This window comes from Perna viridis, chromosome 9 (genome assembly GCF_037379345.1).
Source record: "Perna viridis isolate PV_CMFRI_1.1 ecotype Kerala chromosome 9, ASM3737934v1, whole genome shotgun sequence".
Classification (NCBI taxonomy): domain Eukaryota; kingdom Metazoa; phylum Mollusca; class Bivalvia; order Mytilida; family Mytilidae; genus Perna; species Perna viridis.
In genome coordinates, this window is record NC_142453.1 from 5,612,921 (window position 1) to 5,628,301 (window position 15,381).

At 34.1% G+C, this 15,381-nt stretch overlaps 1 protein-coding gene across 1 annotated transcript; it reads left to right on the forward strand.

Moving 5' to 3' along the window:
- Positions 1 to 964: 964 nt before the first annotated feature.
- LOC148606443 (uncharacterized) lies at positions 965 to 14,048 on the forward strand. Its single transcript, XM_088544314.1, has 5 exons — positions 965 to 1,121; positions 4,197 to 4,483; positions 11,205 to 11,234; positions 11,768 to 11,923; positions 13,077 to 14,048. Exons 2-5 carry the CDS (start codon positions 4,255 to 4,257, stop codon positions 13,337 to 13,339), a joined length of 678 nt encoding a protein of 225 aa, XP_088400440.1. The 5' UTR covers positions 965 to 1,121; positions 4,197 to 4,254; the 3' UTR covers positions 13,340 to 14,048.
- The last annotated feature ends 1,333 nt before the right edge of the window (positions 14,049 to 15,381 follow it).

Here is a 15,381-nt window from a genome sequence, read left to right on the forward strand (position 1 = left end):
TCAGTATATAAGTTGTTCTGTCTGTTAAGTGGAAAGAGTAACCAATAAGCAAGGCCAGAGAAAAAAAAACAAACTATGTTTAAGGTTACCCTACCCACCCAATTTTTTCTGCCTACCCTAACACGTTATTGGTATGCCGCTAAACTATAATTTTGTTCAGTTGAGAGCTATTTAACTCAAGAAATCCTCCCATAAGTGTCTATTAATATCAAATCATTTTGAAAAATAAAATGATTTTACGTACCTACCCTATTTTTCATCCCATGTAACCTTAAACAGATATATATTTTTCTTAACCTAAAACGATGCATCTGATGAACTGCTCTTAGATAAATTTTACAATTAAACAAACACAAAAAAAGACTTAGCAGAGCCCGCGAACATGATGAGCATTCCAGCTAGCTGACTTCAACGATAACTCATAATCCTTTATAAAGCAAATTAAACAAATGAAATTCCTAACTTATCATCAAGATAACAATTCAAGCATTGTTTATACTGCCAACTAAGCACACAATTTCCGGTCTTTCTGGGTCGATGAGTTCATTCTGACATCGGACGCAGCGACTAAATCAGGGGACAGATACAGGCTTGTTCCACTAGATCAATATTCGGTTAACCACCAGGCATAATGTACCCCTGTTTCTAATATTAACAAACTGTGTATACAATTAATTCAATGTTACGTCTTATACTATCGATTTTCGAACACTACCCGATTCAATGATTGAACAACATGCACCTAAGAAGATAGGTTGTTTTGAATATTTTATTAGGTGATTTCCATAAATCCATTTGATGTTTAAAACCGGTTTTCATCTTCTGCAGCCAACTCCCAAATATGCAGACTATGTCATATAACCGAAACATTTTACTACCCACGAAATTTTGCTGAAAGCAAAATATTTTGATACGAACTTATGTTTATCGAATTTCAAATAAAAAAGCTAAAAACCAATTACCCGAAGTGAATCATAATATCACAACCATGGTCCAGTGGTTTTTGTAGCGTATGTTTAATAAGTATTCAAGTCTCGCAAGTTTTCGGCTAATTCTTTAGGCGAGGTCTGGTTGATTGAACAGTGATTACATTCTGACAGAGGTAGCTCTGGAGATACAAGGTAAGGAAGTCTTGTTGGTATTTGGTCGAAATCAATTATTTTATCCAAACTACAAAAAATACTCGTTTTCATCAGTAATTAAATTGCTAACAACGAATAATGATTTCATTGAAAAGTACACTGCAATTTTCCATATAAGATTATAATTTAAACCTTTTGCTTTTATATTATATGACAGTGGGCGACTTTGAAAGGCTAATACACATAATGATTGAATTTATTGAGATATTTATCTAGAGAAATACACTGTCTGACATCCATTTTTTCATTGCGTATTATAGATGGGATAACACGCATACAGACAAACATAAACGATGTTTATAGACGCGTTGTTTGTGATGAAACAATGGCATATACTTGATATGTTCTTTTTAATCAGGTCTACAGATGCTAACGATTATCTGACCCTATCATCCCAACTTCTTTTAAAATATTGTTTCCATTATTTTGTGATACATGTATCTTAAACTGATAAGCAACTACTTGCAAACTAAACTTAAACGTTGCCCGACTTCGTTCTCGGGAACATGAACCACTAAAAACTATACAAACTAAAAACTATAATCATATGTTGAACTTCATGTTAACTTCCAACTTTCAAATAACGCATAAAACACACATTTTATTCCCTTATTAAAATAAATCTGTACCCAAATAAAGAAGCTTCAGTGAAATGTACATGGATTTTTAACTTTTGTTGTCGGGGCCTTTCAGAACTTGCTTAATGTTTGTTTACATTTGCTGAAGACCTTTTGATGTTCTATGAAGGGATTTAAAAATGCGTATCACTATATCCGTTTTTTTTTCATATGTACTTGTACTTGTGGTTTTTTACTTTTTTGTTTTTGTAAAGTGTCTTCATAGGAAGTCTTTCGAAGGCGAACGATCTTCTTTCATTGGCACTTTTATTATAAATACTAAGTAGTCGTCAATTTTTGGACGCCTACGTTATCACTTTTAATTTAAATAGTCTTCCAAACTGTTACTTTTATCAATGGACAACGATCAGAGATAAATTCCTCGGGCTAATAACAACAGGGGACTGAAACATTCAAGGTTAAGATGATAAAGGAAGTTTTCCATCAAAATAATCCATCAAATGAACGTAGACAGCATGCTATTCTGATACAGTTTTTCCTTCACTAATTTGATCCTAATGATGGTCCATTTAGTGTTACTATGTTTAGTAGTAAGGGCGTGTTTGCACCAAGGTTTGTATCAAAACAAAGATGGGCGTGTTAAATTTGTTCCTGTTTCCAGAAGGAGGGATTGTGGGTAATATTTTCACATGGAATTGATTATGTAATTGGTACTCTTTTATGACCAAGTTCTTGTCAATGAATATTTTAAAATTGTAAATGTATGAGTTAGCCTTTTTTGGGCGGATGCACATGACTTCATCATTTTATTAGGCAATAAAGCTAGCGTACCACAGTGGTGTTCACGTTATTGGACCGATTATTCTGAAGAAATCAACTTTTCTAATTATTTTTTTAATGTTTACAAAACGTGCTTTTGAAAGCATCTTCTTATTGAAAATCACTTCACATGATTGAAAGGGGGTTTTAAATGAATACGAAAAAGTGCGTTTAAAGTAGAGTGTATATTTGGAACGTGCAAGCTGAAAAGAGTCTTGGCCAGTTTTTATTTGTTACTGAGTCAGACCTGGTTAAATGGATTGATTGTGTAGTCTTGATTGTACAAAAAAATGAAATATTTTTTGTTTCATTTATCAATAAAATGGTTGATTAAAATTGTTTGTGATTCACAAGATAAGTGGTCTTCAGCTTCAAAGTAATTTAATGAATCACTGGTTATATTAAGTGTGTTAATATTCATCTTAAATTAACATTTACACAATATAGTATGTTAGAAAAAGGAACGGTTATGGTGAAACGCAAGAAATGCATCATGGTATAACCTTTATAAAAATAGTAAATACCAAGTCTTACAGAGATCACAAAACGTCTCAATCAATAAGTATTTACACGCCTTTAATTGAGCGTTGAAAGGCTCCGACAACCCACGGTAACAAAACGATAACACTCCTTCAAAATTAACATATAAGTCAAATAACCACTAGGAGTTAGAGAGTTAGGAGTTTTTTTCAGATATGAGATGTCACAATCTTTTATGTCACAAATATGAAATGACTAGATTTTTTTTGGTTTCAAAGGATTTCGCACGCCTGTTAATGAATGATTATTTGTGTTTTATTTACAGTGAAACTTTTCTAAACCTAATCCTAAAAAATATAAAAATCTATCTTAAACAGACACTTTAGAAGTATCTTTATATCAGTTAAAATGTATTTTTTACCTTGGTAAACCGAACATTTTAAAGTCCAAAATGGGTTCGGTTTAGACATGTTTCATTATATCTAATACAAACATTTCGGGAATTCCGTTCCACTAGCACAATTTACAAAAATACGTTGCAAGTGTTAGACATCAGAGATCGATTTCACAGTAGGTCGTAAGTGTACAATAGGAAATGAATATGCTATTTTCTAGTATCTTTCAGTTGCATGTGCGGTTGAAATTAACATGCGTCTCTCTTTGCCCTTTCCCATAGACTATTAAGGTAGTAGATTATATTTTAAAATGTTATCTGTGGTTTGTTTTCAACTCTGACTTGTAAAATAAAAAAAATAAATGAACAAAGTATCTGCAGAAAATCAATTCGAATAATCCAGTCGTTATATTTCGTTCCCTGGATACACCGGCTCGAGACTAGGTTGGTTGATTGATTAATTGTGGTTTAACGTCTTCAAAAGTAGAAGAGTATCGAATACGGGAAAGGAAGTCCTGTATTATTCCGGATACATAAAAACCGTACTTTGTTTTTTTATTCTTGTAGAGATAAAAGTACAGTAGAAGGCAACGCAGACAAAAACTAATTTCAGTTAATATTCGTGTTGTTTTATGATTTATAAGAGTAGAATACAAAGTAATAATCTGATCAAACATAACATATTTTAACAATCGGATGAAGATTCTTTTTAAGAAAGGGTACAAAGGCAACAGCTTTGAGCGTATACTAAAAAACTGATCTAAAATATTATTTATCTTTCAGGGTGAAGAAATTACATCTTCTTGCCAAGCGAACATAATAACAGACACAAAAAACCAAAATGAAGACAAACTGGGTTATCATTACTTGTGGGGTTATCTCCCTTGTTTCGCTAAATCTTTTTATCGTTTCCTTCCTCTCGCCGGGGTGGCTCGTTTACAGTGATTTTAACAACCAGGATTTAGAGTTACACATGGGACTATTTTACTTTAACCAGTGTGTCGACAACAGGAAAAAGTGTTCCTCAGAATTCTACGATCTTCTTCAGAACGTTATTACTAACTCACGAGGTACGTGAAAGGCTTGATATTTTAAAATTTGTTTTTAATTAAAATTGTATCTTTATTTATTGGTCGTGCATGGTAAAGAGAAAGAAAAACATATACAAATATAACAAGAATGTAGATCTAGGGCAAGGGACACAACTCTTAAAAATCATTGGTATGTTTGTAGTCATCATTTCACATAAATCTCATGTAAGCATCAAGGTAACTTGGACTGATTTAATTCTGATTCAAAGGAAAGCTTCAAAGGCTTTGGTGAAATTGAATATGATTCAAACATATCACTGATTTCAAGTTAAGTCTCTTACCCTAGGTCTACCTCCTTATTTGAAAGTATCATTCTCTCTAAGAATGAAGCTGTGAGTGAAGAATCAAGGAAAAAAGACTAGATTTTCCATATCAGTTTCAAATCCAATGATGCAGAGATCAAACAGTTGTCGTTTCACACAAAGGAATATCATACTAGAGAGAAGTTATATTGTCAGAATGCTGGTTTTCGACATGCATGTTTCTGATTTTTCTCATTTTGCACGATTCTTATAAAGACTTGCACTTTAATAAGCCAACGATAGTGTTGCGCTTGCATGAAAACACAAGTACTAAAGGTCAGTTTTGTTTGCTTGTTTGTTTGTTGGGGTTTAACGCCCGAGCAGCAACATTTCAGCTATATTCAGGCGATGAACATGAAATCAATGATAAAGTGAACATGAAATGATGATGAAATGAAAAATTGGATGGGACACAAGGACAATGGGGTCGACAAATTGGAGAGGGAGGTGGGTAGGGTCGGGCAATTTAGCCTCTTGTGGCGGAGCCCTATGGTTCCTACTCCAGGAAAATATCACAATAGGGGTTTTTAACGTGCGAGGATTGTGGCATCTTTCCCAACACGGTGCACCACTATGGTTAGCGGTCAGGTTTACCGTATTATAGCCTGACAACCCCAGCATGGAACACACCAGGGATACCCCATTCCACCACCTGGGGCACACATCCCAGTTGCTCTGTGGGCAGAGCGCCCTAGGCCCCGTCTAGGGTTCTGAGCACTATTTAGTCGCCTTTTACGACAAGCTTAGCGCTGCTGCAGGCCTATTCTTTTGACACCCGGACCTGCACGGGTCAGGTCAGTTATGTAAAATTGAAATTAACCAAAAAAGTCATACTTATCTATTCTTATTTTTAATTATTTCTATACCAATTCCCTTTTTGAATACTGTATTTCATTTGACTGGACTTTCATAAGATTCATAACTCAGTAGAATTGATATACAAACTGCTCCATTCAGGCACATACTATGCTACAGTCGTTTAAGTTCCTAAAGTCCGAAAACCTCTGTTATCAAAGAACGACTGAAGTTTCCTTCTTACGTAGTGTCAAACACTGTACCATTTAAAAAAAAATCATCAAAACGTTTTGAGTTATAATCCCACAACGGTAGGACAGACGGACAGACAATGACATCTGTGTACCATATTTACCTTTGTTAAAATAGGGGGTGTGTAATAGGTAGATTTGTGAGAAAGAATTTTTTTTCATGTAATTGGGCAGAATTTTAGAACTTAAAACAGCATCTCTCTTGAAGCCGGACTAGGTACAACAGATCGTAGTAGCTAACTACATTGTGTACATGTAGTGTGGGAACAAGTTTCACGTTCATTCATGAAGTAAATGATTAAGTTTTTAAAAACTAAGCGTACCCAAATAATCATATGGTTAACAAAATATGTTCAAGTTCATTAGTACTTAGATCTTCGAAATGAGACCAAAACATTGCCTTCGGTATTTTTCGACCTTCGGACAGGATTAGTAGCCTTTCAAAGTTTTGTTGTCATACTTAAATACTTGAAATGAAAGGAAGGTTAAAATAACTTAGGAATACACATTTACGCCAGAAGTCGTTTTAAATTTACTCCCTAAACAGGTATACATTTAAAATTCTTGATGTTCAAATATAAATTTATGAAAATAGAAAACCGGTTTTGAAATCTTATTCAGTATCTAATGTTGAACCTCAGCTTTTTTTCAGCTGTTTTAATGTTACGCTGTTGGTTTTGAATTTTTTAAATTGAATGTAATAAACCGTAAAAGTTATGCTTATGACTTGTGCATATATAACTAGTAATTGTTACCAACATGATAACTTTATAAGTTAATTTAAAGTTCTTTTTCATAAGTTAATGAATAATCAAGCCATTTAACTTAGAGATTGTCTTTTACACCATGTGAAGGCATTAATTATATATATCATATATTTAGATTAAATATAACTTTTTTGTATTATGCATTATAAGTGTTTGTTTAAACCTTTTATCATCTACCCTATATCGCATTTTCTATATCACACCCAAGACCTATATCGCATTCCTTATATCACATCCCCAGACCTTTACAGACCATACTTGAAGTATGGTTAAAGTATGATTGATTGATTGATTGTTGTTGTTTATTGCCGTTTCGGCGACCCAGGCCATATCAACGCAAGAACATTTAATGCAAGGAAAATATTAAAAGCAAGATCAAAGTCTCTTCATAAAATAATGATATTAAAACAAACAGCTATTTACATATAAAAAGATACATAAAAGGTGAACCTAAGACATAAAATACATATAGAAACATAACTTCGATAAAACATTTAAAATATTGAAAAATCAAGGAAGGTATCCAATTTAGATTTTATTAAATAAACCGATTTCCCGCAAGAAATCGATAATGTTTTTAGATGAAACGGTCTTGAACAAATCAAACATATTGGCGCAGTCAAAATAATTTTGCCTGGTGTTGGCAAAATCCACACAATCCAGAAGAACATGTTTGATAGAGAAAGGGCAATCACATGGGATACACTCAGGTGGAGGCTCACCAACAAGCAAATGGCCATGTGTAAATCTAGAATGTCCAATGCGGCATCTAGTCATGACCACTTGCTCTTTGCGATTGCCCGACCCGGATTGATGAACGCCTAGATCGGGTTTTATGGAATTGAGTTTGTTGTGTTCAAGACCGTCCCATCGGTCCTGCCACATCTTTAAAATATATTTCCTTATTAAAGGTTTAAAATCGGTGTATGGCAAACTAACGTCCTTTATTATTTCATTTAATGCCTTTTTGGCAACCCTGTCTACAACTGAATTCCCCTGAATACCAACATGACTGGGTACCCAGAGGAAAACAATCTCTTTATCAAATTCCCGAAGTCGATGAATAAAATATAAAATTTGTAAAATAAGAGTATTTTTCAGTTTGTGATTCTTAATTGCCAAAAGACAGCTCAAAGAGTCGAACAAATAATAAACTGTGACAGATTAGATTGAGTAATCAATTTAAGTGCTAACAATATGGCTCGAGCTTCAGCTGTGAATATGGAAGCGCTCGATGGCAACCGTTCAGTTACAGTTCTGTCACCATGGACAGCAGCACATGCAACGCTATCGCCATCCTTTGAGCCATCTGTATACACCGTCAAAAAATCTGGATAATTTGCTTTAATTTCAGAAAATTTTTGTTGTAAAAATAAATGATTGGTATCGGACGTTTTATATTCACGCAGATCAAAAATGAAAGAAGGGTGTGGAAGCTCCCATGGAGGGCATTTCGAAGTAACAACAGGTGTCACTGCATTGGTCTCCAGATGAATTGCTTCCAAATGAGGTTTTATTCGAATTCCAAAAGGAGGGGTTTTGCTTTCATGTTTTCGATAAATGTCGACATAAATAGGATTAATGACACAGTCGTAGGCAGGGCTATCTGGGTAGGCCATAAGTTTACTTACATATTGAAGACCTAATTTCAAACGTCTGTCTCCAAGGGAGGGTTCATTTGCCTCGGTATAAAGGCTCTCAATAGGAGAGGTTCTGAAGGCACCAAGGCAAAGTCGCAACCCCTGGTGGTGAACAGCGTCTAAAATTTTACGGTAAGATTTTTTGGCGGAACCTTAAACAATAGATCCATAATCAAGTTTAGACCTAACCAAAGATCTATATAAATTTAATAAAATTGAGGTATCAGCACCCCAATCGGTACTGGACACCATTTTTAAAATATCTAGTGCCTTAAGTCACCTAGATTTAAGTAATTTGATATGGGGAAGAAAAGAAAGTTTACTATCAAAAAGTAATCCAAGGAATTTTGTTTCTTCTACTATTTTGATTTTAATACCATAAAGAAAGAGATCTGGGTCCGGATGCAGCTTTCGCTTTCGACAAAAGTGCATACCAACAGTTTTAGATGTAGAAAACTTAAACCCATTCTCCAAAGCCCATTTCTCAATTCTTTTGAGGCAAAGTTGTAACTGCCTTTCAATATTACTCATATTTTGTCCCCTGTAGCAGATCAAAAAGTCGTCTACATACAAGGAACCGTCAATATTGTCCTTCAAAACTTGGGCTAAACTATTAATTTTAATACTGAAGAGAGTGACAGAAAGAATACTTCCCTGAGGAACTTATGGTTAAAGTATATGATATAATGAACATGACATTAAAATCTGTATCACATGCTGTATCAACCCTCGTCCTATATTAACCCACGGACCGACAGCCCTTGGGATGATATAGGAGTCTCGGTTTGATACAGCATGTGATACAGATTTTGACATGTAATATTCAGTATATGTTATATATGGATAGCCTTAATTCTGTTCATACATCTGCTTGTTTAAGGAGGTAGACCTAGGGCAAGGGACACAACTCTTAAAAATCATTGGAACGTTTGTATTCAGCATTTTACATCAATCTTATGTAAGCATCTAATTAACTTGGATTCATTTTATTCTGCTTCAAACGAAAGCTTGAGAGGCTTTGGTGAAATTGAATATGATACAAACATATCACTGATTTCATGTGTTATGTCCCTTACCCCAGGTCTACCTCCTTGATGAAGAAATACAAGTCTCTATGTAAGAATCAGGTACAGTGGGGAAAGTCTAAAACATGTATGTCAGAATCCGGTCAATCCGACGATAGTGCATGTACTTTTATTAAGGGAATTTTATAAGCATTGTTTGTCCTCTTCATAACTGATTATATCTTTCAAATCATAAAAATGTTTTAGAGAATTGAGATTTTTGCAGAGTTTTCTGTCTCTGAATTTTTCATTTGCAGCCTACAAGACATTTTAAGTAGTAAACTTTCTAAAACTCAGACAGAAGGTGATTCATGCATGTCAAAAACCGTCATGAAACAGTAACAGATCAAATAACCAGTTTTAGTTTTTTTATTTAGTGGTTGCTCTTTTGAGATAAAAATTATATAGTTTGTACATGCAATTGATACTCGGCAAGTGTTATCGTTCTTGATTTGGCTACATTTGGTTGATTTTAGTGGGAAGTAAATGTACGATTTTCTAAAAAGTATGGATCTGAGTGCAAAAATGAATTTATCGTTATGTTAATATAGAGCATTTGTAGACTGAAAAAGCATTTTTTATTTGGAGAGTTTTTCTTCACTATACCATTGGCAGTGTCTGATTTTTATGTGGATTGGTACTTAAATACTCCGAATGGGCTTTGTTGAACGACAGATTATTCCCTTTTAAATGTATATATGCCATAATGACCTGCTCAAGAATGGCGTCAAACAAAAAACCTATAGACAACAAGATATATATTCAGTGATGAATTTAAAGAGAAATTTTTAAAAGGGAAAAAATCCTGGCTAATATTGGTAAAATATACATAAAATGTGAAAAGTAAAACAAATTTTTCAACCGAAGTAGGTTGCTCCCTTAGATCCGGCACTAAAATTAAACTTAAAACATCCCCTGTCAAAAGAAAGATACGAATTTAATATTGCTGTACCTGTGTATAATATTGTTTTGGGGCAAGCTACAGCCTGTCCTGTGCCGCGAGGACTTTCACGTCGTTTAATCATTGAAGACCCATGGGTGGCCTTGAGCTGACATTTTTCAATCCGGTTGCTAATGGGTTGATGTCTCATATTCACAAAATCTATTCTGATATCCTGTAAAACTTGACTTAATGAAACAAATAAATGTCGAAATTGATGAAAATATGAAAGGAACAACACTATGCAGAATAGCTATCGGTCTTGTGTTGATTAACTACATATTATATATAAAATAAAATATAAGAGAGGTTGAATATTTTTTACTAAAATCAATATTCATAATGAATATTCCATTTCCTGTCCCCCTGATCGTTTCTAAATGTTATATAATGTTTTTTTTTTTGCAAATTAAAAAAAAAAGAAAAAAGGTAAAGCACAACCCTATTATGTTCAATTACGAAAGCAAGGAAAGCCCAATACTGTTCTTAATTAATATTTTCCTTTTAAGGAGGTAGACTTAAAGTAAGAGACACAACTCTTACAAATTATTGGAACGTTTGTATTCAGCATTTTACATCAATCTCATGTATGCCTCAATGTAACTTTGACTGATTTCATTTCGGGTCAAATGAAATCTTGAAAGACTTCAGTGAAATTTAATGTGATACAAACATATCACTGATTTCATGAGTTATGTCCCTTACCCCAGGTCTACCTTCTTAAAAATCAGACAAAAATAAAATTACAAAATCACGAGACCCAACAAATGTTTATTCAGAAATTTGCAATTGAATCTCACTACATCCTATAAAAGATAGGATCTGAATGGTGCACATATTGATGTCATACCATATCCACCAGTCTTATCTCTATTATTAAAAAGCATTATATATCACATGTATCAATATCATAAGTATATTTCTATGTTCTTCTTTTCCAGATGCTAATAGTCCTGTTTTTAACCCCTTACGTAAGTTTGATTTTAAAATGTCAATCATGCTATTAGTCTACCAATATAAATCTCTCAGTTATATATCATATGACCAAACGTTAAGTTTATTAAAAATACCAGACATAGAAATTGGAAAAATGTAAATTTCAAACGTCAAAATGAGTACATGTAGAAAGACAAATACAAAAAAAATGCATATAACAAATAAATAACACACGAAACAGTCGAAGATGGAAAAAAGAACAGAATGAATAAATAAATGAATGAAAATGTCGACACACCACTTGTCCAAACAATAATAAAACCACTGAGATCAAATTCAAAGGGACATTGCAATGATGTTAATAAAAAAAAATAATTAGATGTAAAGGCGTATTGAACCAACATCCTATCCTTAATGACGAAGAATAAAACGCACCGTTATAGAAACAACTGTTATAAGTATAAAATCTGAAAAAAAATTACCAATCCTGTTACACTTGCGTCTAAGTATACTGTTTTTCTATACCTTAGATACGCCATTTTTTAAAAAAAACCATTTATCCTTTCAGCGTTTGGACCAAACGGTGATATCTATGAAGAGTATTTCGTTGAAATGATCATCGCCATAGTATTCATGATGTTTGCCAGTTGTTTCGTATTTATGTACCTAAGAGTTACTCCCCCTGTCTTCCTTTCCGTTCCCATGATTCTCCTCTTGATTCCAGGTGAGTGATGTTGAATTTGACGAGGTAACATGCTTTCTTTTTGATATAATGGTATAATCCAGTGTTGAATTCTAATTTTGACAAGTTCTACAACGTTACCTTGAAAAAGATGTAGACTAAGGTATGCAAAGTTGATTTGATTTCAACATATTTTATTCAATAAATAAATTGAATAGGATTGGATAGCAGGCAAGGCCTATATACATCTATATCCTCTCAATACAAGGCAACATATACAACATGCAGATAGAAGATATTCACATGACTTGAAAACACACATATAAAAGAGTACATTGTAATATGCAAAGTTATTGGTATGTTTATTGTTACATTTTAATACCGGAGGTATTCTAAATAAAGAATGTTAATGGCTGTATGATCAACTGGGTTTTATATACTTATGGCAGAAAAAAAAGCATCAATATCCAGTTTGTACCTTCAGATTCAGGAGCTTCTAAATTGCATCATGGTAGCTTTATTTGCGTACACGTTGTAAATGTGATTGAGAACCCAGCTAGTATTGGAAATCATTAGATTTATTTTCGACGATTAAATACAAATCAATCATACTTTTTTTTCCAAGATAAGGGTAGCCAAAACATAGGAAAATGATGTTTTTATGTAATCAGTATTACTTACAATTCTAGGGTACTTAAAAATTGCGAAACGATAGCGAAACAAACGAAGCGAAAACAAGCGATTCAAAATGAATCATAAGGAAATAAAATCAAAATAAAACGATAGAAATCGAAACAGAATGAAATCTCAAGGACGTTCCCAGTTTATGGGTACAATGTACCAAAATGTTTACCTATGCCGGACAGTTCGACCAAAAGACATTTCAGACCACGGCAAATTATTATTACTTACGAACATTTGGGCTCATACGACTACTCGTTTGTTAATTATATAACTGCTGCATGTAGGAGAACGAAAGAGATAAAGATTTCCAATTCACTGTTTTGCAAGCGTACCAATTATATTACAAATTTTGATATGCTCTACACGTGTTCCAAGGAGTAGCCTCTCGTAAGCAGCATGAAAATACTGTAGTGATTCATTAGCCAATTGCAAGGAGTCATACCCATTACGTTTATAAAAGTATCCTAAAGTTTGTATTGCAAGAAAACTACTCTTGTCATTTATTTTTCAGGTATACTGGTATGGATAGCTACCGGACGTTTCTTACGAAATGATTACTTTAATCATGACGTCATGGGAATCCCCTACTGTCTCATTCTGAACGGAATTGGCGCAACTTTGTGTTTTATTGTTATAATCATCCTCGTTTTCGTTATGATTTATGATTGGTCAAGATATAACGGTAAAGATAGAAGTGGACTGATAAAGAGGGAAACAGTGACCGTGACCAACCCTCAGTATGTTTCACAACAACCACAGCTTGTATACTATTGAAATTGACACGTATTCTCCTAGTTTAGAACTTAAACTGTATCATTCCATTCATAAATGCTTTCCATATTTGGTAATACGTTTAAACGAGTCCACCGTCACTGATAACCAGTTTTGATTGGACTTGTATGAAAATTGCATCATGGAAGAATACCATAAATACAAAGAACAATTTCAGCATTTAAAAAAGGTATTGAATCGGATCGAAGAATCAGAATTATTAAGATAATATTTGATCGATGAATATGTGCTACAAGGTTGAAAATGTCAACATATGAGGAGTAGAACAATGCATATTCACTCATCGTCTTGGGTTATATTCACTCATCGTCTTGGGTTAATATCTTTCATAACCTATCGATTCTTCTAATATAATGCGAAAAGTCTATTATTTCCCGTTTGAAAAAAACTATTTGGAGATGAACCTAAGCCAACTGTTTAGCAACTCACTTGACCTATGTGTCTAAATAAGAGAAAAAAAAGGTAGACTAAAATCATTTCGGAAATTAAGTCGCATTTTAAAAACCGGCAACGCTTTGTTGTTAAATCTAACAAATCAGTTTTATATAAATTACAATTTTGTTTTACATTTTTTTATACATTCCATTAAATATATGCATATTAATAAGATATAATTGTTTATATATATATATATATGTACGTGTATAGAAACTTAAAAATGTTATAAAGAATAAATGCGAAAAAAACATTACTGGCTGTGTTTAATTAAAGTCTAGAAACAACACTGAAATATATTTATGCTACCTGTGTAGGACAAATGTACATGTATCATAAAAACTATAACAAACAATCCGTTCGGTATATTAGTATACGAGTTAATGACAATTTTAACGTCCCGTACAGCTAGTTATCCACCCTATCCCATCCTCCAAATTCTTTTTTTCTTCATCACTAGTCTCCTGAATGATTATAACCTCCCGTACAACCAATAACCCACCTATCCCATCCACCAAATATTTTTTTCTTGAGATCACGAGTCTCCAGAAATAATAAATCGTAACGTACAGTCAATAACTCACCCTATCCCATCCATCGTAATCTCTATGTCTTGTTCGCGAGTCTCCTGAATGATTATAACGTCCCGTCCAACCAATTATCCAACCTAACCCATCCATCGAAATGTTTTTTCTTGTTTACCAGTCTCGTGAATTGTTATAACGTAACGTACAGCTAATTATCCACCCTATCCCATCCACCGAAATGTTTTTTTCTTGTTTACGAGTCTCATGAATTGAAACCAATTATCCACCTTATCCCATCCACCGATATGCAAACATCTTTTGAAAGAAATCCCCACCTCCTCATTTGATGTTTGTTTGTTTGTTGGGGTTTAACGCCCGAGCAGCAATATTTCAGCTATATTCAGGCGATGAACATGAAATGATGATGAAATGAAAAATGGGATGGGACACAAGGATAATGGGGTCGAAAATTTTTTATTGCCACTGGAAATAGGGGGAGGTGGGTAGGGTCGGGCAATTTAACCTCCTGTGGCGGAGCCCTATGGTTCCTACTTCGGGAGAATACCACAGTAGGGTTCTTTAACGTGCGAGGAATGTGGCATCTTCCCCAACACGGTGCACCACTATGGTTTGCGGTCAGGTTTTCCGTATTATAGCCAGACAACCCCAGCATATAACACACCAGGGATACCCAATTCGACCTCCTGGGGCACACAACCCAGTTGCTCTGTGGGCAGAGCGCCCTAGCCCCCGGCTAAGGTTCTGATCACTGTTGAGTCGCCTTTTACGACAAGCTTAGCGCTGCTGCAGGCCTATTCATTTGACACCTGCACGGGGCCCTCCTCATTTGAAATTCTCATATTCAATATTACATAACCTCTAATAACACTTTGTTACGAATGTACCATCATGTTTTTTTTTAATTTTACATTTCAAAAACAACTAGCAGTTCAACTTCAATAATGCAGTGTGTGGTTTATGGATCGAAATACCATATATTTAAAAAAAAGTATGAAAACTCACCACAAATTCTTGTGGCAGAAAACAAGATTTTCTTTGAAA